This window comes from Pleurodeles waltl, chromosome 3_1, assembly GCF_031143425.1.
Source record: "Pleurodeles waltl isolate 20211129_DDA chromosome 3_1, aPleWal1.hap1.20221129, whole genome shotgun sequence".
NCBI classification, from domain to species: domain Eukaryota; kingdom Metazoa; phylum Chordata; class Amphibia; order Caudata; family Salamandridae; genus Pleurodeles; species Pleurodeles waltl.
The window spans coordinates 701,353,283-701,376,324 of record NC_090440.1 but is presented as its reverse complement, the minus strand read 5'-3'; the positions used below and the strand labels follow the sequence as shown (position 1 = coordinate 701,376,324).

Genomic DNA, 23,042 nt, shown 5'->3' with positions numbered 1-23,042 from the left:
GTTTTCCCATTTCACCTACACCAGACTTTCAACTTTGCTTTATTGAAGAAATAAACGCTGTAAACATACTTGTACTCCCAAGTTTTCTTATCCTCTCTGTGTTTGTTTTGTGTTGCAGGTTAGTGGCTGTTCTAGTGTTATGATGCCCTCAGGTGACTGCTGTCCTTTATATATAAATTATTTAATAAAACTGGCAACATATCACAACCCGAGCACAGACCTTGGTCAACCAGCTCCAATTTTATTAAACATTGCGACTTTTAAAGGCATAACCCAGGGATGATCATTAGGAGAAAAGGGACTAAAATTCTAATGCCTTGAATCCCAATTTGAGGAAAAGCCGTCCACTTCCGATTTAGGAACTTCTGAAGACAGAGCTGGTCAGGATGGCATTCGACTGCAAACATAAAAAGCAAGGTGCTGACTGAAGAATACTGAATGGAGTGGCTTCTAGTTACAGCAACTGCTACCTTCAAGGGCCTTCTAAAGTAGAGAGAAAAAAGCAGTTGAATGAGGCCTTGACTGGTGTTATATAAAAACAGAACTCCTTTGTTTCCTTTTTGGGCACTACTCCTGTTGAGATATTATCAATATCTTCATCACCCAATCATCAACATGCCTTCCCACTTTCAACAACTTTTTTTCCACCAACTATGCCTTCATCCAATAGAACACAGAATCTCCACCCACTTGCTAATCCTAGGATTCGTGTACACTAACCTAAACTCCTTGCCGAATTCTCCCCATAGTAGTTCTGCATCATTGCACTCAGGATAACATTTCAACCAGGAATGCAAAATCTCCAAATTAATTGGCATACCGGTCCTTTCCTTGCTGACCCTGTCCCCCTTCCTCTCTAAGCAGCTGCCAATTAACCCCTTTGACTGTATTGTTCCCCCAACTAGAATGATGCTGTGTAAGACTGGGTGCTTGGCAACTCGTTTTGAACACTCAAGTCTATACTTAGAATATTCCCTGTTGCAAAAACGTCTCTTCATGACCCAAAATGCACCTCCCTGTGATCCCTGCCCACAAGGCCATATAAGTTATTGGTGTCAGCCTTGAGGGCGCTATCCTTTGAAACCATAGGTCGGGATCTAGTCCTCCGTCCCTCCCTCTGTCTTCTAAGCCAAGTGTAGGCCTTCCCACCTGCCTGTTGCTGTATAGCCGCCACCTGGTGGGCGGTGATGCACATCTCCCTTAATGGCACTAAAGCGACCAACAGATTTGTGTCATCCCCAGCCATACTACAATAATCTAAACCTCTGCTACTGCATCTATCCCTTAGCCTAAAGACTCCTGAAACTGACCTCAACTGACATGCTCCATCTGGGGTAATGGATATGCTGCCAGACATACCAGCAAGAGAACCACCAACAAGTCTGCACAATCTAAACTAGAGTGACCACCTCTCTCAGGTCATTACGTCCGAGTCCTGGACGTGTGTGTGATAGCTTAATGCATTCTAGGAGTTGTAGTCTTGCTTTGCTTTCACTGGCCTAGTTAGACTAACACCTGAAATCAATAATTTGTAGAACAGCTCGGAAATGGAAACAGCGCCTGGAGTGAGGTGGTCACCATATCCTTGACCCCAGTCCTCTATCCCTCGCTTCTAACACCCAGGTCCCCTCCCAATCCTATGGTGCACTGGACCGCAATATTCATCCAACAGTCCTCCTCATGTTTCTACGCCACCCCCAATCCCTTATTCTCATTATAATGTTGGTTTGTCTTGTGACTTCATTCACTGGATGGCTTGTACACTACGATGCTTCACTGCTTAATAAAGAGGTAGTTTCCAGCGCCAACTCTGTTCATATTCTCCTCCGGAGCTGTTTCGACTAGACCTGTCGTTTTCACCGTCCTTGAGCCCCTACCTCCCCCTTCTGCTCCCCATGTTGTTGTTTGAAAGGAGCTGTACAATCGGTGACGACATGAGCTGCGACCACGCCCTCATTCCCGCACGGGGATCTGATTGGCCGGCTGGTTAAATGCCCGCGCGCAGCCTTTTAAAGGCTGTGCCCGCCCCACGCTGTGATCAAAGCTTTGTGAGAGTAGAAGGCGCAGCATCGAGACCCAGGCCCCACACAACGCCAAGCCTCCTCGCCACAGAGCCCGATCTGCGCCCCGTGCCTCCGACGTCTCAGAGCAGCGCCGAGACCCATAAAGATATCTGCGCTCTTCGGGAGTAGCGTCGACGTTCTCGAAAGACCACCGACTACAACCAGAGCCCGAAGATGGGCAGCAGCGACTCCAAAAGCGCGGACAATGCCTGCGTCCTCCAGGGTGTGGCAAACGCCGAGCCTAAGAGCGGAGAGGTGAGTCGGGATGTGGAGAAACACGTAGGATTCGAACTGGAGGGGGGTTATAGGGTACATGGAGGGAAACGGGAGACGCGCAAATGGGACCCCCAACTGTCCACGCCCAGTCGATTTCGCGCGCATTTCCTCCACTATATACCTTTATTCTCCACACAAGATAACTATCCTTCCACTGCTTCTCACACTAGCTCACCCTGTCTCTGGGCTTGCCACGTACTGGGTGTCGGGCACCACGCCTATAGACTGCATCCACCGTGGCTCCATTTACACCCATTCCCGTTCTCGGCCCCCCTCCCAAGAGCCGCACATCACCCCCTCGCTGCTCTTCCCTCTCGGAGGCGCCGTTCTTTGTTCCTCAGAGAAGGACGTGATTCTGCGGGGCGCGCGCGCCTCCTGCCGGCCGCCAGCTGCGTCGACTTGTGGGTGGCCGCGCGCCCATAGCCGGCGCGTCCCAGATCCATCGCGCTCTTTTCTTTTGCGTACGATTTGCTCCGCGATCGGATTGGCCAGTTCGCTGCGCAGCCGGGGTACAGCGTAATGCCCGGGAGGGTGCGGCCGGTGGCGCGCTACCCCGATGCCCCCACCTCCCTCCCTGCAACGTTAACGACACTCCGTAGAGAATCTGTCCTCATGGCGACCGGCTTTTCTTGCCTCCTTTTGATGAGGGTCAATACCGGTGAAGCCCTCCTCTCTTTCTAGGCTGTCTTAAGGACTTCGCGCGTGTACCCTTTGGGGAACAAAATCGGTTGATGAATATACAGGGGTCCATTTTGTGAGGGGATTCTTACCGTGTGACTTGTTGGCGACGCTCGTCTTTGAGCCTTCTTGTGTGTGTGATCGATGTTTTTGCCCCTTGTTTTATTCCTGTTGGGCGTGTTGTGGGTGGTTTCTTCTTTCAGTCGTGGGCTAGTCTCTCTCAAATGGGATTTCGTTAACTTTTTAAATCCGTGTGTAGCGGGTTTCAGATGCTGGCGTTACGTTAGGCCTGGCCGTTAGATGTGGTCTGTCTTATTTTATTTTTGTCTGTGTGCGAGAGTGTTAAACTGCAGATGTCACTTGACCTGGGTATTTTATGTTGGGGGTGGCGGGGGGGTTAGTTTCAAAAAGAGGAGTAGGCGGGAGCGATATTTGGAGTGTCTGGCTTTTGGTTTGAGTTGATCATCGCCATATTAAAGGTTTCAGATTAGTTCCCCCAATTTGTTACTGAGTTTTGCCTGTTAAACTAAACAGCGTAATCTGTATTTTATATATCGGTGCCACGCCCTTAGTGTCCCGGCAACTTAGGCTGGTCACTCTTTCTGGTATTTTGAGGCATTAGGCAGTACATTGGACTTTGCCGGTCCTGGTGTGGTGCTTTACCTCTACTGACTTGGGCATTTTTTTTTCCCTACAGGAAAATGGGCATGTAAAGACCAATGGGGATTTATCGCCCAAGGCTGACGGGGGAGATTCGACTGCTGTTGACAATGGTTCTGCTGAACCAGCAGCTGATGCCAAAGCGGAGGTGGGTTCAGGCGATGCAATTGAACCAGCCCCAGAAGGAGAGGTTGCACCTGCGCCTACAAAGGAAGTTACCAAAAAGAAGAAGCGCTTCTCCTTCAAGAAACCATTCAAGCTGGGCAGCATCTCTTTTCGAAAGGGGAAGAAAGAGGCTCCTGCAGCAGAGGTAGTAGCTAGTGATGATAAAGCGGAGGCTGCTCCGGAGGAAGCTAAAGCGTCCGAGTCCGCAGTAGCTTCTGTCCCAGAACAGGGAAACGAAGAGCCTGCTGCTGCAACAGAGCAGAACCAGGAACCTTCCACTACCGCTGAACAAGAGAAGGAGCCTGATGCAGCTACTGATCAAGTGAAGGAAGAAGTGGCCCAGCCAGCAACAGATAACCTAGAGCCTCCGCAAGGAGAGCCCGCAAAGGAAGCGGGACCAGATAAACCTGCAGAATCCGAAGAACGTCCATCGGTGGAACCTCAAGCGGAAGAGGTTGCTCAAGCCGCTCCTTAAAGTAGACTTTGGACACAGGCTGAGGCCTAAGGACACTCCTCCCCCCCCAATGAAACCCTGGGTCTCTTGCACCAGGACACTCGACACAAGCCCCACTTGCACCAGGCTGCCATTGCTCAGCATCCTGGGCATAAACCATGCCCTCTGGACCCATTATTGAACATTTTGCCCCGTTAACAGCACAAGGTTTCTGTACCCTCACGTACCCGCTTCACTCTGCAACCCTCAGACAGGACACTTCTTCCCTCACCTCACTTTTTAAATTAAACGGCACCAACACAGCTGAGATGAGCCCGAATGGAGCCTAGATTGACACTTGGTATCTACTTTAGGAGTGGCCTGGGGAGGTCCCAAAGCCACTCTGCACCAATCACCCCCTAGTTAACCTCTTATAATCGTTCTTGGAGTTCTCTCTCGGGGCTGTCACTGGGTTGTTGGGAGGGAGACCCATCTTGCAAAGATGTTGAGGTTGTCTTGTTGGACAAGTCTGGTGCCATTCCTGGAGCCACCTACCCATGCCACTCATTCAGCAGCGCAAGACTCGTGCGGGTAGAAGCTGGCACCAGGACTAAGACTTTTGCATTTACATTCTGTTTTTATCCTTTTAAAAATTGTTGTGATTTTAAAACGCTGACCTGGTTTAATTGTCTGTCTTTGGCTTCGGGTGATCTCCGTCTCTGCATTCCAGTTTTACTACGGAGGGGGGAGGCGATTCAAGCTGTGAATTATGAAGGTGTTTGTAAATACTTTTTTAATGGCCACTTTTTGTTTTGTTCAATTTTTTCTAACTGTTAAAAGAAATTAAATGTTTACCTCTTTCCACTGACGTAATGTTTGCTCATTGTTCCTCTTATGCCTACAATGCCTCGCTTTTCTTGCTCTGTAAATTTATATAGCGTTGATTTTTACGTTCCACGTGGCATTTTATGTGGTGTGGGCTCTTATGGCGATATGGGAACAGCCGCCAGCTCTATAAACCGGGATGCAGCTTTTTGCCAAAGCAAGGACCCGAGTGCACGATTAAGCAAGGGATATTTTCGGGCAGCTGTAATTTCCACACTTTCTGCGTGTAGGATAAGTATGCGCAGGGCATGGGAAGAGGTGCGGGTGGGGAAGCAGGAACTTCAAGGATTAGCAGTTGATTTACGTGCAAAACGTCCATTTAGATGTACAAATGTCACCCTCATTTCAGTTGCCAGCCACATTAGAGCGCAGTAAAACATGGCCAATATTTTTAGTCCCTCTTTTTCTTGACTCCCTTACATGCTTTGTTCAGCACATTGCTTGTTATGCCACACACGTGGCAAATGGGTTTCTAAGGAGCTTAGCCATGGTGACATTAGTACGTCACCTACTCATTTCACAGTACTGTAACCCTTCTGTTACGTAGGGGTGACTGGGGCCTACACATTCACTGCTTCTGATATAGACTGCTCACACGAGTGGCGAGTCTTAGCCTATGGCATCCACATGACGGGGGTTTATCATTTTTGTTTTGCACCGCGGTCTGTCACTCTTCTTGCCAGTCACGTGTGGGATTTTTTTGTAATGTACAACCCATTACAGGGGACTTAATATTTCTCCGCATGTGCCCCTACTTCCTTTTGCGACTTCCACCCCCACCCACCCGTCGTCGTCTTGGAACTTCTGGTTTCATTGGGTTATCATCTCAGTCGCTAAGCACAGCTTAAAGTGCTGAACACACCTGCTATTTTGAAGAGTACAACATGCGTCTTGTAAGGGAATTGCAAAGCTTAGGGTTGACCTAAGCCTTAAGTGTGGACACGGGCTTCACACTGAAGTATGGTGCTTTTGTGTGAAAGAGCTCTTGCCAACATGTGGTGGTATTGGGTGTTTTACACTAATATGCATTTCACGTTGGAGGGGGTGGGGTTTAGAGTTTATCTCCCACTGGATTTTGTCATCGGTGTCCTTGGCTCCTCGCATAAGTAGCTTTGTGATCCTAAATATCTACAGTCTCAAGACCACTTTCCTGGTACTGGAAAGGTCACTTATCTGAAATTTTTGTTCTCCATCAGGCGCATTTAAATTGGAAACTCTACCCGAAGAGAATTCATCTAAAATGCATTTATGTGCGAACAAACCAGGTCTCCGGGAAGCGGATACAATGTGGCTTGAAAGTCATTTCCCAAGAATCAGCACTAGCCAGGTTATCACCTGCAGGGGTTCACCTCTGGTAAGGGAGCCTCCAACTCTAAAAACTAACTTGCTGCATATCTCTGATCACACACCTGTGGTGGTGGCAAACTTTATGTATCTCTTACCTGCTAGGAAGAGGTCACCACATACTGATGAGTCTTAGCCATCATTGAGCATGGCTACTGACTGAATCTCGTCATAGTCCTGCCAAACATTTCCCCTTTGCACTCTGCACAAAACATGTCGCATTGCCAAAAGAGGCACAGATAATCCTACACAAAGAATCCCTAGTCCAGGTAAACATGTCTACTCCCTATACTTTCCAAAAAGGATGGAACTCTCAAACTAACCCTTGAGTTCTGTCCTCTCAACGGTTACTTCCTGTCAGATCATTGCCCTACAGAATTTCATCCCTCTACTGCAGAAAGGTCACTTAGTGGCCACTGTGGCCCAGAAAGATGCTTAGTCTCATATTTCAATTCATCTAGCTTGTCATTGCTAGGTCTGCTTGATGGCGTATGGTCACCACAAATCATGGTGTTGCCCTTTGGGTTCATCACAGCTCAGTCCTCACCAAGTATTTAGTGGTAGTAGCTGCTCTTCTGAGGAAGGAAGGAATTCACACTTTTCCACTGGCTGAAGGAGGACTCGGATCACAGGTAAGAAACTTCTTCCTACCGGCGATCTTTATTGATAATCATAAACACTAATAAGCCCATCCCTAAAATGTGGTTGACGAGAAAGGTAATTCCGTGAAGCAAATAATTTCTCAAGGAAGCTTGCTCTATTTGGGCATCTGTCCCAGAATCTGAATTGAGACAGTAGTGCAAGGTAAATGTGTGAACAGACATCCACAGGCCTTGCAGCATATTTGAACAATGGGACTCTTTCACGTTAGCACGTCCATAACGGATTTTCCTCTGGTAGTGTGCTGTCAGTTTACCACTGTTAACATATTACTTAGGTCCCAATCTACTTCTCTTTCCACTTGTTGGTACAATACCCAATTTCTTTCGAAGGTCATTGAGTGTTGGCAGTTAGAATGATGGTGTGAGGTAAAGCAGAGGATGGCCTGCCCGAGTGAAAAGCCTGGTAGGTAACTCCTGAATGCACATCTTACTTAATACCTTCAGTGATAATGAGCCTAAATGTCCTCCCATTTCTTTTTGATGCTGCTAAATGAACTCATTTCAGAAACAAATTGGTTAGAGAATCGGATCAAGGCTGTTGTCAGAACGCTAAATGCAGAATCTCTTCCACTTGGAGCAAGAAGTTGTAGATGGATGTTTGGGTGCTCTTAAAATGTCTGCTACAATCCACAGGTGGTAAAATCAAACTTATCAGAACGTCAGATACAGGATTGCACATTTGAAGGAGTAAGATGCTGTGTTAGATAGCAATTTTTTGCCAGGCTTAAAACAAAAGTGGTGGAGGGGAGCAAGTCCCTGCACAACGTCACTTGAAAAGGATAGGAATGGACTATTTAAATTTTGTCATTTTCTCCTGTGCTGGCACACAGTGGGCTTCCTAGTGCTAACGCAGGCACCCTTGAACCACAGGTATCTGCATTGCATACAGAATTGTTTTTATGAAGGGAGGGGCATCTTCCTGCACAAACATTTCTGGGAGACCATTTCTGTAAAATGCAGCACACTGGGGGTGGGGGGGAGGTTAGGGGGGGAAACGAGGAGAAATAGATAGTTCTCCTCTATGCCTCCCTAAGGCAAAATAGCGATTTGGGAAAATTATAATGATTGTGGGTCACTCTGCAGCATCTGGCCTCATGTCTGTTTTTTTCCAGCAGTTTAGTTGGTCTATGAAACACCACAACATGGCCCTTTTTGGAGCTGGTAAAATTATTCTGGCTCTCGAGTACGTCTGCTTGATTACTGCTAGAATTAAGGGTTATGGAAGAATTTTTTTTTGTTTGCACCACATTGGTTTTTTTTTTTACACGAAGCGCAAACTTACAAAACAGAATTGTATTTTGTAAGTTTGTACTGCTTTTTGTGTAAAAAAAAAAAAAACACGCAAATGAGGTTCAAAAAAGTATGAGTATGGCCCCCAAGTCACCTGGATTCCTATGGTGTGGCCTGCTGAATGCGAGGTCTTAAGTGAAACACACTATAGAAATTCTTATGCTGCTTGAGTCTGGGGACTAGGATGTACTGATTGTAACTAGGGCTCCTTTTTTTTTTTCTGTGTGTCCGTTTCTGTTTGTATTCATATCTATTTTTTGGCCATTGGTATTTGAGAATAAATGGAGTCTTAAAATTGTATATTTCCACACTTATTTAACTGATAAACACTCACACTTTGATACCTGTCACGATTTAGCAAATAAAGAAGCCAAATGTAACAAAACACTACACCCAATGGTAAATATTGGCACTATATACAAATATGTTAATATATGCCTGTGTTTAAGAATCTCATCCTGTTTTTGGATCCCCATGGTGTCTGTCCGCTAAGCAGTTGGTCTGGAATTAATAAAGGACAAGGAGTCACTCATAAGCGCAATTTTCTGTCTTTTTTTTCCCAGCTTTTAAGAATAAATACAGACAATTATTTTTTGTCTGTATTTATCTGTGAAAATCATTCCCCCTCCCCCTCAAAGCACTGTGGGACTCGTGAGATTGCAGGTCTAAAACTGTGTATCCAGCCCCATATGAACAAGGGATTCTTAAGACCGTGGATGAAGTGATTCCTCAATAATAATAAAAAAAAACTCATCACAGACCATCGGCACCTTGTTACACTGAAGGCATTTAATGTGGGAGGTTAGAAAGAAAATGGCGGAATGGATATAGAGAAGCAGAAAAAAAATGTCTTAGTCTGTATTATGTGACTTAAAAAAAAAAAAAAAAAAAAGTTAGTAAAGCTAAGGCTGAATATTTTGCCAATTCTATTCTCACATCTACAAACGGGGCAAAAAAGCCTTTTGATATTCTGCAAGAGCTGTCAAACCCCAACTGTACTTTGTCGCAGGAGCTCTGCGATGATCTCGCTGCCTTCTTTGATGAGAGTAGTAAAATATTGGAGGACATCGGTCCCATAAATCGAATATCACCCAGTATAGCCCAAAATAGTGTAGACCCCCTGGAAAGCCAGGACATTTTTTAACTCTTTGCTTTGTTCTCCACTTGACCTAGAATATGGAAGGAGTATGGAGATTAACTTTCCCTCCCAATGTTACAGCTTTGTACCCAATGACTGGAGTCGTGGGTGGTGTCCCTCACATGGAAGAAGGTGATAGTCAACCCCATTCTAAAGAAACCTGCAGCACTTCCCCACAACATTTAGCCTCTCATCAGGAGAGGAATTACAGACATCAGCTACAGTCTGCATCCGTGGTGGTTATTTATTTACAAGAAGCTGCCCCTAGAAAGTCATGTCACAAAGGTTCCAGGCACATGCTTTGCACTTCTTCGTTATTTGAGAAAGGTGCTACCTTAGTTGCCTGTTCAAGCCAAATCCTTAGTTGTAATGAGTGTTATACTCCGTAGATTAGACTATTGTAATGTCCCGCAATTTGGAGCTCCTGAATTTCTGGTGGAGAGATTGTATAGGGTGCAAGTAGCAGTGGGTAAATTGGCACTAAAAAGGCCCAGTAGGTCATCCGCAACCAATGCTTTAAAAGACTTGCATTAGCTCCCCTTGAAACAGAATTATTTTTAAAACCATGTCAATAGTGTTTAAGGCACTACATGGGAAAAGTCCTTTGCCTCTGCAGAAGAGATTGAACAGATACATGCCTGGGGATACATCTTCAAGCTCCACAAATTTGGGTTGCATCAAGACGTTTAGAGAGTAAACTCGGGGGGGGGGGGGGCGTTCCTTCAGAATAAAAGCAGCTCATCTGTGGAATGAGCTTCCTTCCTTGTAAGTGCCTCATCGGAGTTCTTACGTTTCAGGAAAGCCTTGAAGACCTGCCTCTTTTTGAAATAATTCACTCCAATAGGTTGAGCTGCTCCTGTGGTATTTTCAGCTAGTTAGTACCTTGTATGCTTGGCGCCAGGATACCAGATTGGGGACGGCTGCACTTTATAAATGCTCTAAATGGTAATAAATAGGGATTCGCCTTGGTTGTTTTAGACTCCTGGCAGGTGGGCGCAGTGATCCTCAAGTCTGTGCCTATAAACGGTTTCTAGAGGGTTTGGGCTTCTAACCATAGGGCACTGGACTTTGTTCCTTCCTGGACATTCAGATAATCCATAGTGTTACAGATTTATGTGGTATCACTTCATTTGAGGGCCATGCTCCTGAATTTTAAAGTGATGCATGTGAGTACCACAAACTGTGAGGGAGGCATTAGTCATTGTTTGGATAGCCATTCCAACACTTTTACTTGCCAGATTACGCTTCTTTGAGGGGAAAATGTGCTTGTCTCCTCTTAACAGACTCCACTGGTTTTCCAGACATTAGTGTAATTGACTTTTATATGAAGGCAGGGCCAGAAAGATGCAGGATTCCATGGAGACCAGGAGAGCCGAAACCTGCTTCTCAGTCAGTGAGCTAGAATTTAGCTATCCAGTAATTAGCATTTGAAGAGGTGAAAACTGCTCCCAGAGCAGAGAACAAAAACCTGGGTGTGTTGGTGTTGTTCCCTTGACAGGATGAGCAGTGGAGTTGGAACCATTAACTGGATTAACTTCATAGAGGCCTCCCCTGTCACAGGCACATGTTAGCTTTATTATTATGCTACAATCCGCACACATACCTAACTCTCAGTTTAGTGTAGCAGATGACTTTCACTATTCTGAGAGTGCCCAAAGTGTGTTGGTCCCGAGAACGTTTAGCCCATTGGTTAGCATGTACCTAGGATTAATTCACACCCACTAGGACGTCCCCAGGCATAAATGATGACACCTTGTTGCCTGAGGTGTACTGGGACTTAAAGGACTAAAGTGAGGAGGTAGAATCTTTATCCAGTACACACCTGTTTAGTGTATACGAGCTGTGCTCGGTCAATATCAAATTTAACCGAGTCCTCTTTTATAACAATCATTGAAATTAATTGGCCCTTCTATTTTAAACTGTAAAAATGCATATCTCCAGCTTCACCTATTGGATATTATTACACCATTTTCCTAATTCATTTTTGGACCTGTATTGTTTTGGATTTCAACGTTGTTACTATTTTGGCACCATATAGATAATGTACCCATTGCCTCTAATTTAAACATGTCTGATCTGTCCCATGGCCACCAGTGGGTTGAGTTAGGAATTTTGAGAGTTTACCCTGACAAGGGTAATGTTTGTTTCCTGATAGAGATACAATTCTCTCTGAAGGATATACTCTTGCTTTCATAGTATCCAGAACTGATCCTAGATAATGAAGAGCCTGCACTGGAGATGATGTTGATTTCTCATGAATGACATGCATCCCTAATTGATTGATAGCAAGAACAATCACCTGGAAATGTTGATGAGTTTCCTGAACAACCAGTCGTCTAGATACAGATAGATAAAGATCTTGCATTACCTGAGATGCACTGTGGCAACACTTTGAGAATATCCTTGAGGAAGACAGGCCAAGTGGAAGAACTTTTTAGTGATGGAGATTGCTGCCGAATGCGAAGCTTTGGAATTTGCAGTACTTATTTACACATCTTGAAGTTCTGTGGGGCCTAGCCAATCCATTTGATGTAGTGCTAGCATCCTGAACTTTTCCTTCTGTATCTATTTATTTTCCAGTTCTATATCTAGCATGGGTTTGGATTTGTTTGGCCTTTTTTTTTAACCAAAAAATCCTGGGAATAGATTCCCATTTTTCTGGGAAAAAAGTACAACCTCCACATCTTGCTTCTGTATGAGCACATTTACTTCTTGTTGAAGGTTTTCCAATGTAGTGCAGATTAATTCTTTGGCGGTATTTATCAGTGGTTCCCAACCTGTGGTCTGGGGACTTGTGGGGGTCCAGAAAGCCTCCTCGGGGGTCCCTGACTGCTTAGAAATTTTAATAATATTTACAGATTAGGTCCCCAGCTTTCAGTAATGACTCACCAGGGGATCCCAATAATCATTCAGTGGGGGTCCCCGGGTTCCAATACTGATACAATGGGGGTCTACGAAAGTCAAAAGTTTGGGAACCACTGATGTAGATGATGGGTGAATCTTAGTAGTCATTCTGAACAATATTTAGTGCCCAAGCATCTTTGGGGATGAAGCCAAAATAGCCAGAGCTCAGGATTGCAGGATTCTCCAACCATGTGCTGGAAAAAATAATCGGTTACTGCCATCTGCAGGACATGATGGAATATTGTAGGCCATTATAGGTGCAGTGTCCGTTTTCATGCTAAGATAACTGCATCCAATATGTTTACAGTGCCCTGAATCCTTCAAATCTGTTTCCTTTAAAAAGGTTTGTGAGTTGAGTATATAACAGTTAATCTTTTCTGATAATGTTTCCATTCTTTAATATTATTTTGAAAGTAAATTATTTAATTGCCCCTGGCGCCACCGGAAGGGCACTTTTAGTGACGCTCTGGTGGTGGTCTGCCCTGCGCTGTATTTACAAGTTGGCATTAAGCCACTTTTTGAGGCTTAACGCCACCTTGTAAATATGGCCCCTTCACACGAAGGGCCGTGCAATGGGTGGTGCTGTGGGAATGCCACAGCAAAACCCATTACATTTAGATGCTTCCTCAAATTTACGAGATTTCATAAAACCTGAGGCAGCGCCAAAATCGAACACCACCCCAGTGTTGGCGTTAGCAAAGCGCAACGAGGAGGAATATTTTGTTATTCCTCCTTCTTTTTTGCTGCAGCACGCATAGAAAGAGCAAAATGCCAGACATGATTGTTTATGTGCGGAAAGGTGTCCCTTCCTGCACACTAACAATCATTTCAAAATGGCGCTTCAGCTCTTCTGTGTGTACTGCATTCTGCAGCACACACAGAATTGCCAAATTGCCATTAGTGATTGTTTATGTGCAGGAAGGGACATCTTCCTGCACATAAACGATCAGACCCCTCAACACAGACATCCTTGCACGATGGTGCATGGATGTCTGCGTTGGCAGCTCAGTTTAGTGCCTGCGCAGGGGACAGCCCTGGGGTGCGCCATATTCAATTAAATACACATCCAAACCCACAACCATTAATTGGATTCACATCCTTGCATTGCGAAAACGCGTGGTGCTGCCAATTTTGGACCCCACAGCTGGACTTCTTCCTTCACCTCTAGGAGTGTGGGCACTCTGTCTCCTTCCTTTTCAAGTCCTCCAAGTCTGGAATCTGTCTCTGGGTTCACTTCCTTCTCTCCTCTGCATCCGGGTCCCCTGGTGTAGGTACTCCTGTCTTCTGGGTATCCCCAGGTATGGGTACTTTCCAACCTTCCTCTTGCCTGTTAGTTTCCTCAGGCCCACTGGGAAAGATCCTGAATCGCACGGACTCCAACCACTATCCCTGTGTTAGTCTATGGGATGTCTGGGTGTGTAACTACCTTGCTCCTGGTGTTTGGGGACACTTACTGTACTTATCTCTGGTGTTTTCTTTTCCCTCCAGGCCCTAGCTAACTACCACACTTACCTTGGTTGGGTTCACTATTTCACTTACTTACAATTGATCTGTCTCTTCACGACAAGTTCACATACAGTGGGCTTACAGCTCGCCCATAGCTTACCGTTTGTTAGCTTCAGCATTGCTCTTATTTCCCTCGTCGTCATTTGTCACAGCATGAAGGCGTAATTCTTCTTGGGTTAGTCCCTCCCCCGGAGTATGGCCAAGTACTTGTGTCCATCCACTGCTCCCATTTTTGGAACTACTTGGTGTTCAAGCACTCCATATGATTACTTGTGTTTTAAGTCTGTCTCCGATATCCCAGTCCAAGTATCATCTATTCCCTCCCACCCATCCCCTTCTATGTTGCTTTTCGCCCCCCCCCCCCAATACTTTACGACACTGCATTCAACATCACTGCATTCTACTCTATGCCACTGCGCTCTACTCTGCTACTGTGCTCTACACCACTACACTGTACTGTACTCCACTCTAGCCCAGTGTACTCTATTATGTGCCAGACTGCTCTATGCCACTACACTCTGCTCTACACGAGTCTACTATACTGCACTGTATGCCATTCCACTCAACACCATTCCAAGCCACACAGTGCCACTTTACAGTCTACCAGTTCAGTCCACTCGTCTCTGCTCTAGGCCACTTCATTCTACTGTACAACATGGCTAAAAGACATTGGCAAAGCCAATAGCTCTTCAGTAGGGAAAACCTATTGGCTTTGTCAATGCTTGTTCAAACTTTTTATTAGTGCCACACACGTTTAGACCCACATTTATGGAAACCACCATAGCATAATTGTTCTTTACGCTAAAGTGGTGCTAACTTAACTCCATATTTATATTTCGACACTAGTGTAAAAATGTATGAGTTGGCGTTATTTTCTGGAAGTGCCAACCCACCTTGCATCACATTGCGACAATGATATGCAAGGTAGGCGTTCCTTTCCAAAAAATGACAAATGACGCTAGTCCTCTAGCTCCAAATTTACACTTGGTCAGACCAGGCATTAAAAAGAGGTCCCCACACCACCACTTAAGGAAACACACAGAAGGAGCATTTGCAACCTCCAGGACAAAATGGAGGCTTGGCGCATGTCGCAGACTTCAGTGAAGACAGCAAGTCCCTCCACCACAGCAACCCTAACCACCACCACAGCAGCCACAAAGGTAGCGCAGAAGGTGGTAGAGGATCTTCACACAGTGTACAACCATCCTTGGGCTCAGGGAACAAGATGTGATCAAGACTTACCACACGCATTGTACGTCTTCTGCACAACACTGTGCCAGACATCACTGCAAGGGTGGAAACTCCAACAACTATTCCACCTATGACCAAACTCCTCGCTGTCCTCCATATGCGTCTGGATCTTTTCAGACAACGAGCGTACAAGTGGGTGGTATCTCCCAGCCATCCTTCTCGGTCTTCCTTCAAAAGGGCCTAGATGCAATTTAACACCTCACGCCCCGCCACATCTGCTTCCCAGACACACAGCAACTGCAGCAGGAGATCAAGCGACGTTCCTGCCTAATTGCTGGGTGCAGAGGAATGCACCCATGTCCAACTGGTGCCACCTGCAGCAACCGAACATCTGTGCAGGAACCGCAAGCACACCCATTCGGTCAATGTGCAGACTATTGTGGACCACTGTGGGCTCTTCACTAACGTCCTAGTCAAATATTCCGGCAGCATCCATGATGCCTACATATTCCACCATTCCAGTGTCAACGAGCGGTTCCAGGATTGGCAATATGGCAATGGGCTACTCGTAGGTAGGCCACCATACCAATCAGTACACACACAACACACCAACTGTTTAGTACAAACAAGACATATACCACACTAAATACACATGAGCAGGGGAACACAGATGTACAGACAACAACACATATGCAACATGCCACACTACATCACAATCATTGCCCATCACACACATACACCCACCCACATGTACATAACACAGCCATAACCTGACTGACACACCACATGAGGACAGGTTGAGCTATGTCCCCTTTGCATACAGAAGCTGGCCACAAAACGCTACAAGTGTCCACTGGTAGACAACTAAATACAGATCCCACACACATAAAACCATACAATGAATAGCTCAGCTATGTGAATGGCGTAGACCATGGCCGTGTAAAGGAAGTCACACATAGGCACAGTCCCACATTAATCATGGTGTGCAAGCCTCTGGCTGCACCATTATCAAATGCCACCCAAGTGGTGCTATTACCAACTAAATATTACCTACACATACCTGACACCTGTAGTGTGCACATTACCTGTCTGCTTCATTGTGTTGCACACATAGGAATACAAATTAACCTGCCACGAAAGATAATGGGGCAGAAAACTGAGAATAAGTGCAGCACCTACTCCAGTGCCACCCCACATGCACCCCATTTTGCCCCGTAATGCCACCACATGTGTTCTGTATACAAGAAACAGTCCACCATGGTGCAGATATTGTGCAAAACTGTTAAGATAATGGATGCCATAGTAGGACTCTGTAGGAGTATTTTTAGGGACCCATGTAAAAAAAACATGGTGTTCCCCCTCCCAAAGCCTGCACTCTGCATGTGTACAATGTGTCAGTGAGAAATCATGATTTGGACGCTAGGAGTTTCCACTACACCAAATTTGATCATCCTACAAATGTGCGATTCACTCCCTCGTACACTTCATGGCTGGCACAACCATCATTGGGCAAAAAGGGTCACAAAGTGTTGCACTGCATGTATACTGCAACATGGTAACATGAAGGGCAGAGTTTGGCTTTGTAAGGCTACCATGGTTACTTTACATATGACACCACTGAAGTGCAAGGAGGTGGTAGGTTACATCCTACAGTAGGACACTGTCTCAAATATGGACTACACAACAATTCCCAGGTCCCTGAGCCACAACCAAAGATTGTCATGTCCATCAACACAGACCTATTAAACCATTTCACAAAACAGGAACATACACCAAACCAGAAGCAAGTCTAAGTCACCACTCCACCTACAACTAACAACTGCTGTGGTATATTCCAAACCATTATTAAGCCTTACCAACATATCTCTCATTCCGTTGCAGCCGATCAAGGTTACGGCATACAGCCATGGGTTACGATTCCTTTGCCAATCCCACAACAGTGGAAGAGTGTGCATATAACGAAGGGCACAGACGAACATGCAATGTGGTGGAAAGGATATTTGGGCTTTTGAAGTCAAGGTTCAGGTGCCTGGCCCTGACAGGAGGAAGCCGTTGTATGCTCCACCACCAGTATGTAAGATCATACTGATATGTGCAATCATGCATAATATATGTATATGGACAAATGTTCCCTGGGATAAACTGGATGATGTCCCCAACGAGGAGGATGATGCCAATGGTGAAGCACATTTGGAGGGGGAACTACATAACACTGCTGCAGGAGTTGGCAGGAGACTCCACATAGTACAGAACCTTTACACATCATGACTGTACAAACATCAGCACATTGTAAACATCATCAATAAAATACTTTGCACCTGAATCTCCTTGGTCCACTCATTTTCCACTACATATACTACTGGAATGTAACTCAAACCTCAGAGAGCAGGAAAGAAACACCATAGTTACAAGTATGATAGCAACATTGTTTGTAATGTAAGAGGGTCTACTGTCTCCATTTCACATATCATTGACACCCAGTTCACGGGCATGTGATTCTTGAAGGCCTAGATCCACGCACCATAACATATAACATGCCAAGTGGCTAATGTGCTAATTCCTAGCCCTATCCCCACATCATCCCCACGCCTACCAGGTTGTATGCAAAGGGGGCATACATAAGGTAGGGGCTGTGATCAAATGGTGTTTAACCCCCTTCCCCGTCAAGGACATAATATTTGGATGCTTGGCTGCGGCGCTGAGGCCCCAAGGACGTTACCATTACGTCCTGGGACTGGCTCAAGGAGGGGAGCAAATGAGCCTCCCACGTCCCTCCCATGGGCAGGAACGGAAGGGGAATCGCTTCCCCTTACACTCCAGACTACCCCAGTGATGTCTGATGCCCTCAGCACGCAGTTGCACGCTGACCTCATCAGAGGCCGCCCCCATGCTTTCATTTCTCTTCTGATCCTGGGGGCAGCACAGAGACATGAAAGGAAAGGCCTTTCCTTTCATGTCTCTGAGCATTTCTGCAGCCCGACCGTGAAGCAATCGGGCTGCAGAAACGCCCGCTAGAAATTGGCATTAGGGGAACGACCCCTATAGCAAGAGTCGCTCCCCAGAGGGGGCATATTTAAGTAGGCCATTTCTAAACCCCCATGGGGGCAGATCAGCCTGTTTTAATTAGGCCAATCTGCCCCCCGGGGGGAGGAGGGATGTAGAACCCACTAGACACCAGGGATTTTTTTTTACCATATACAAAAAAGGGCAGTGGCCCCTTGAACAAGGGTCACAACCCCCGGGGGCGCAATTTTTTATTAGGCCATTTCTGCCCCCTTGGGGCAGGTCGGCCTATTTTAATTAATGGGGGTAGAAACCACTAGGCATCAGTGATTTTTTTTTTTACAGTTGGGGGCGACCCCTTAGGCAAGGGTCGCTCCCCTGGGGGGCAAATTTATTTTAGGCCATTTCTGTCCCCCCCGGGAGGCAGATAGACCTATTTCTATTAGGCCGATCTGCCCCCAGAGGGGCAGAAACCACTTAGGTACCAGGGATTGGTGTGTGTGTTTTGTTTGGGGTGACAGGGTCGTTCCCAATGGGGACATCTTACTGTTGGCCATTTCTGCCCCCCTTGGGGACAGATCGACCTATTTTTGGAAGGCCCGGGGTGGGGGGCAGAAAGCCCACCAGACAAGATTTTTTTTTTTTTTTAAAGAGGGAGGGGTTATGGCCATATTCCCACCCCAAATAAATGGGGACAAAGTTGTTCTGCCCCACAGTGGGCAGATGGGGCAATTACCCCGGATCCAATTCCCTGGAGGGGTGGGGGGGCAGACAGAAAGCCTACTAAATGCCAGGGAATTAAAAAAAAAAAAAAAGTGGGGTGGTGGATACGAACCAGTATGGACATGGTTATGCTCCCACCCCAACTGAAGAGGGTAACAGTCTTTCAGCTCTCCCCAGCACATTAAAACATCTTATCCGGCAGCAAGCAAGAGGACATTTGATTATTTTGGGTTATGGTTTTACATTTGGGCAATGTGAGCTTGCTTAAGTCTCAAATTCGTCCCACTTGGAATGGTGAGGGCTACACTTTGTGGACTTTGGGGCGCTGCCATTAGAAAAATCTACGAGACCTAGACACATCTGAAAACCAATCATCTGGGTGAGTCCAAGGTGGTGTGCTTCACATGCGCCCTGCACCATTTTCCTACACACAATGCCTTACAAACCGCCAACCTTGCTGAAAATCACACATTTTCCCCACATTTTTGTGATGGAACCTTCCGAAATCTGCTGGAATTGTCGCATCTGTACCGATAACAACTCTGCCCCACTTGTCCGCCCAAAAAAGTTTTTTTTCCAGACTGCCCTTTTGGACCCGCTTTTGTTCCCCACTAATTTTTGACATCTTTTTGGCTCTTCCCTCTCACAGGCACTTGGCCCACCTACACAAGTGAGGTATCATTTTTACTGAGATACTGAGGGGAGCATTAGGTGGTAGGAAATTTGTGCCAGTTCGGTGATCCCACACTGAAATATTGGAAAAGTATGATTTTTTAAAGCTAAATTTGCTAGGGATTCTGGGTAAGAAAACACTGGGGGATCCACGCAAGTCACACCTCCCTGGACTCCCTCGGGTGTCTAGTTTTCAGAAATGTTTGGGTTTGGTAGGTTTTCCTATAAGGCTGCTGAGCTAGAGGCCAAAATCCACAGCTAGGCACTTTGCAAATAAACAGGTCTGATTTTCTTTGGTAAAATGTGATGTGTCCATGTTGTGTTTTGGGGCATTTCCTGTCGCGGGTACTAGGCCTACCCACACAAGTGAGGTACAATTTTTATCGGGAGACTTGGGGGAACGCTGGGTGGAAGGAAATTTGTGGCTCCTCAGATTCCAGAACGTTTTATCACTGAAATGTGAGGAAAACGTGTTGTTTTGGCCAAACCTGGTGAGAGCCCAACAAGTCACCCCATCCTGGGTTCCGCTAGGTATCTAGTTTTAAAAAATGTACAGGTTTGGTAGCTTTACCTAGGTGCCGGTTGAGCTAGAGGCCAAAATCCACAACTAGGCACGTTCCAAAAAAAAACACGCCAGATTTCACTGTAAAAATGTGATGTGTCCATGTTGCGTTTCCTGTCATGGGCATTAGACCTAGCCATGCAAGCGAGGTACCATTTGTATCGGGAGACTTGGGGGAACACAGAATAGCAGAACAAGTGTTATTGCCCCTTGTCTTACTCTACATTTGTTCCTTCAAAATGCAAAACAGTGTGTGAAAAGACGTCTATTTGAGAAATGCCCTGTAATTCACATGCTAGTATAGGCAGCCCAGAATTCAGAGATGTGCAAATAACCTTTGCTTCTCAACAACTTATCTGGTGCCCATTCTGGAAATACAAAGGTTTCCTTGATACCGATTTTTCACTCTTTATATTTCACCAAATGTATTGCTGTAAACCCGGTTTACAATGAAAACCCATTGCAAGATGCAGCTCCTTTATTGGCTTTGGGTACCTAGGGTTCTTGATGAACCTACAAGCCCTATATATCCCCCGCAACCAGAAGAGTCCAGCAGACGTAACAGTATATTAGTTTTGAAAATCTGTCATCGCAGGAAAAAGTCACAGAGTAAAACATGGAGAAAAATAGCTGGGTTTTTTCCACCTCAATTTCAATATTTTTGTATTTCAGCTGTTATTTTCTGTAGGGAACCTTGTAGGATCTACACAAATGACCCCTTGCTGAATTCAGAAGTTTGTCTACTTTTTAGAAATGTTTAGCTGTCTGGGATCCTGTATTGGCATCACACCCATTTCTGTCACTAACTGGAAGGAGGCTAAAAGCACAAAAAATAGTAAAAACGTGGTACGTCCCAGTAAAATGCCAAACTTGTGTTGAAAAATGTAGTTTTCTAATTCTAGTCTGCCTGTTCCTGAAAGCTGGGAAGATGGTGATTTTAGCACTGGAAAACCTTTGTTGATGCTATTTTCAGGGGGAAACACACAAGCTTTCTTCTTCAGCCCTTTTTTCTCGTTTTTTTTTTATATAAAGAAAATTTTCGCTGTATTTTGGCTAATTTCTTCTCCTCTAGGGGAACCCATGAACTCTGGGTACCTCTGGAATCCCTAGGATGTTGGGAAAAAAGGATGCAAATTTTGCGTGGATAGCTTATGTGGACAAAAAGTTATGAGGGCCTAAGCGCAACCTGCCAAAAATCAAGCCTGGCACCTGAGGGTGAAAAGGCCTGGCAGCGAAGGGGTTAAGTAATGTCGGAACTGAACATAAGTCACATCTCAGGCGATTGCTGCTTCACCTAGACTGCGCATGTGTGCCGGGGGGGTGGAGTGAGGGGGGCATCATTGGTAACTATGGACCTTCAGTAACTGTACAGCTTCGTAACCAATGTTAGAGGCAGAGCCTGCAGTGTGTATCCATGGGATACACACCTGGCGCTGCCATTGTGCACAACCCTAACACATGCTGGGCAGTACCTCACTAATGGCACACACACACATTGGTTGTGGATTGCGCTATGGGTTACCAGACACATGAAACATATGACCCATTGTCAGGATCACAGAATAAAATGGGACAATGCACCACCAAATTATTGTCTTGGTGGAATGTAGGCAAAGTGTGTTGCACTCCCTATGTTCATAAGATGCACACTTGTCACACAGATCTGTTGTCTTGACACATGCCTACAGCAATTCCAGATATACATTTGAAGACTGATGCATGGGTGTATGTCCTAGGTAGCAAAGGGTTTGCTAGTACCAACAATGGTCGACGTGTCAGCATGGTTACCTAGTATGCTCTGTATAACATCACACAGCACATAGTACACGCCACTCTGTCACTCACATGCCAGCCCAAGAAAAAAGGTACCAACAGTTACAAATTATACCAAACATGTTTTGGGCTCCAACATGGCAATCAGGTGTGGGATGTACAACTACGTCCAAAAATGTCGGAGACCCACCCAAAAAATGAATGGAAGTAGATATAGCCATATATGTTGCATTTGGCTAATGAAAAAAGCAGCACTGAGATGATTTCACACATGGTCATGGTAAGAGTTACATAGGTTGTGGCATGCCGGAATAAATGCATACTTATGTTCAACAGAGGATGTGGATGGACAGCTGAGAGATACCCACAGATACTTTGAAATACAACATGGGAGGTCACTTTGAGATGACACAAGTGCTGTGGCTGGTGTAATGTCATGTGTGTGTGGCACTCATTACATCTCACAAATACCGGCATTGGGATGGTAAATATCATGTAGCCAGTAGTAGATGTTGCATTCTGTCCATGTATAACCAGACAATGTTTCTGTAGAAGATGTGTACAAAGTGTAAGAAGCCTAAAGAATGGCAGCAATCTAAGACACAAAATATACCTTACAAGTAATGTGGGAAAAAGTGGAGAAGGAACACACAGACCAATACGGACTGTGCGACACATCAATGTCTACATTTGAACACACAACATGTGTACAGAGAGGGTGGCTAGGTCAGTACATAACGATGTCATGTTTGCCACTACCATAACCTGGTAGTTGCCTATTGCTTGCCAACATGACAGGAGGCAGTGACAGATAACACCATCTGTCCCCTGCCACGTTCCCAAAATAGAAGTCACAACAGAGATACAACCCCTAACCAAGCAGGTCATGGAAATTATCAAGGACATCAAATGATGAGACATGTCCAACACATGCTGGTAGCCAGTCCTCTGTACATGAGAGGGGAAGGTTGACATCAAGTACCTGGGAGGAAAAATAATACCCCAGGCTGTTGGCTCACAATTGTGCATGTGCCTGTCTGCAGGGGCCTGTGCATTGCTCTGCTGATTAGCAATCATGAAGAGGCTAGATCCCAGCTCAAAACACCCCAACTGC

The 23,042-nt window shown here is 45.7% G+C and overlaps 1 protein-coding gene across 1 annotated transcript; it reads left to right on the top strand.

Moving 5' to 3' along the window:
- The first annotated feature begins 2,036 nt into the window (after positions 1-2,036).
- On the top strand, positions 2,037-5,143 carry MARCKSL1 (MARCKS like 1). The gene is made up of 2 exons (XM_069223371.1): positions 2,037-2,318; positions 3,715-5,143. Exons 1-2 carry the CDS (start codon positions 2,238-2,240, stop codon positions 4,315-4,317), a joined length of 684 nt encoding a protein of 227 aa, XP_069079472.1. The 5' UTR covers positions 2,037-2,237; the 3' UTR covers positions 4,318-5,143.
- The last annotated feature ends 17,899 nt before the right edge of the window (positions 5,144-23,042 follow it).

Coding starts and splice junctions, on each gene's coding strand:
- MARCKSL1 (XM_069223371.1), top strand. CDS start 2,238: ATGGGCAGCAGCGACTCCAAAAGCGCGGACAATGCCTGCGTCCTCCAG. Junction 2,319..3,714: donor CCGAGCCTAAGAGCGGAGAG/GTGAGTCGGGAT, acceptor TTTTCCCTACAG/GAAAATGGGCATGTAAAGAC.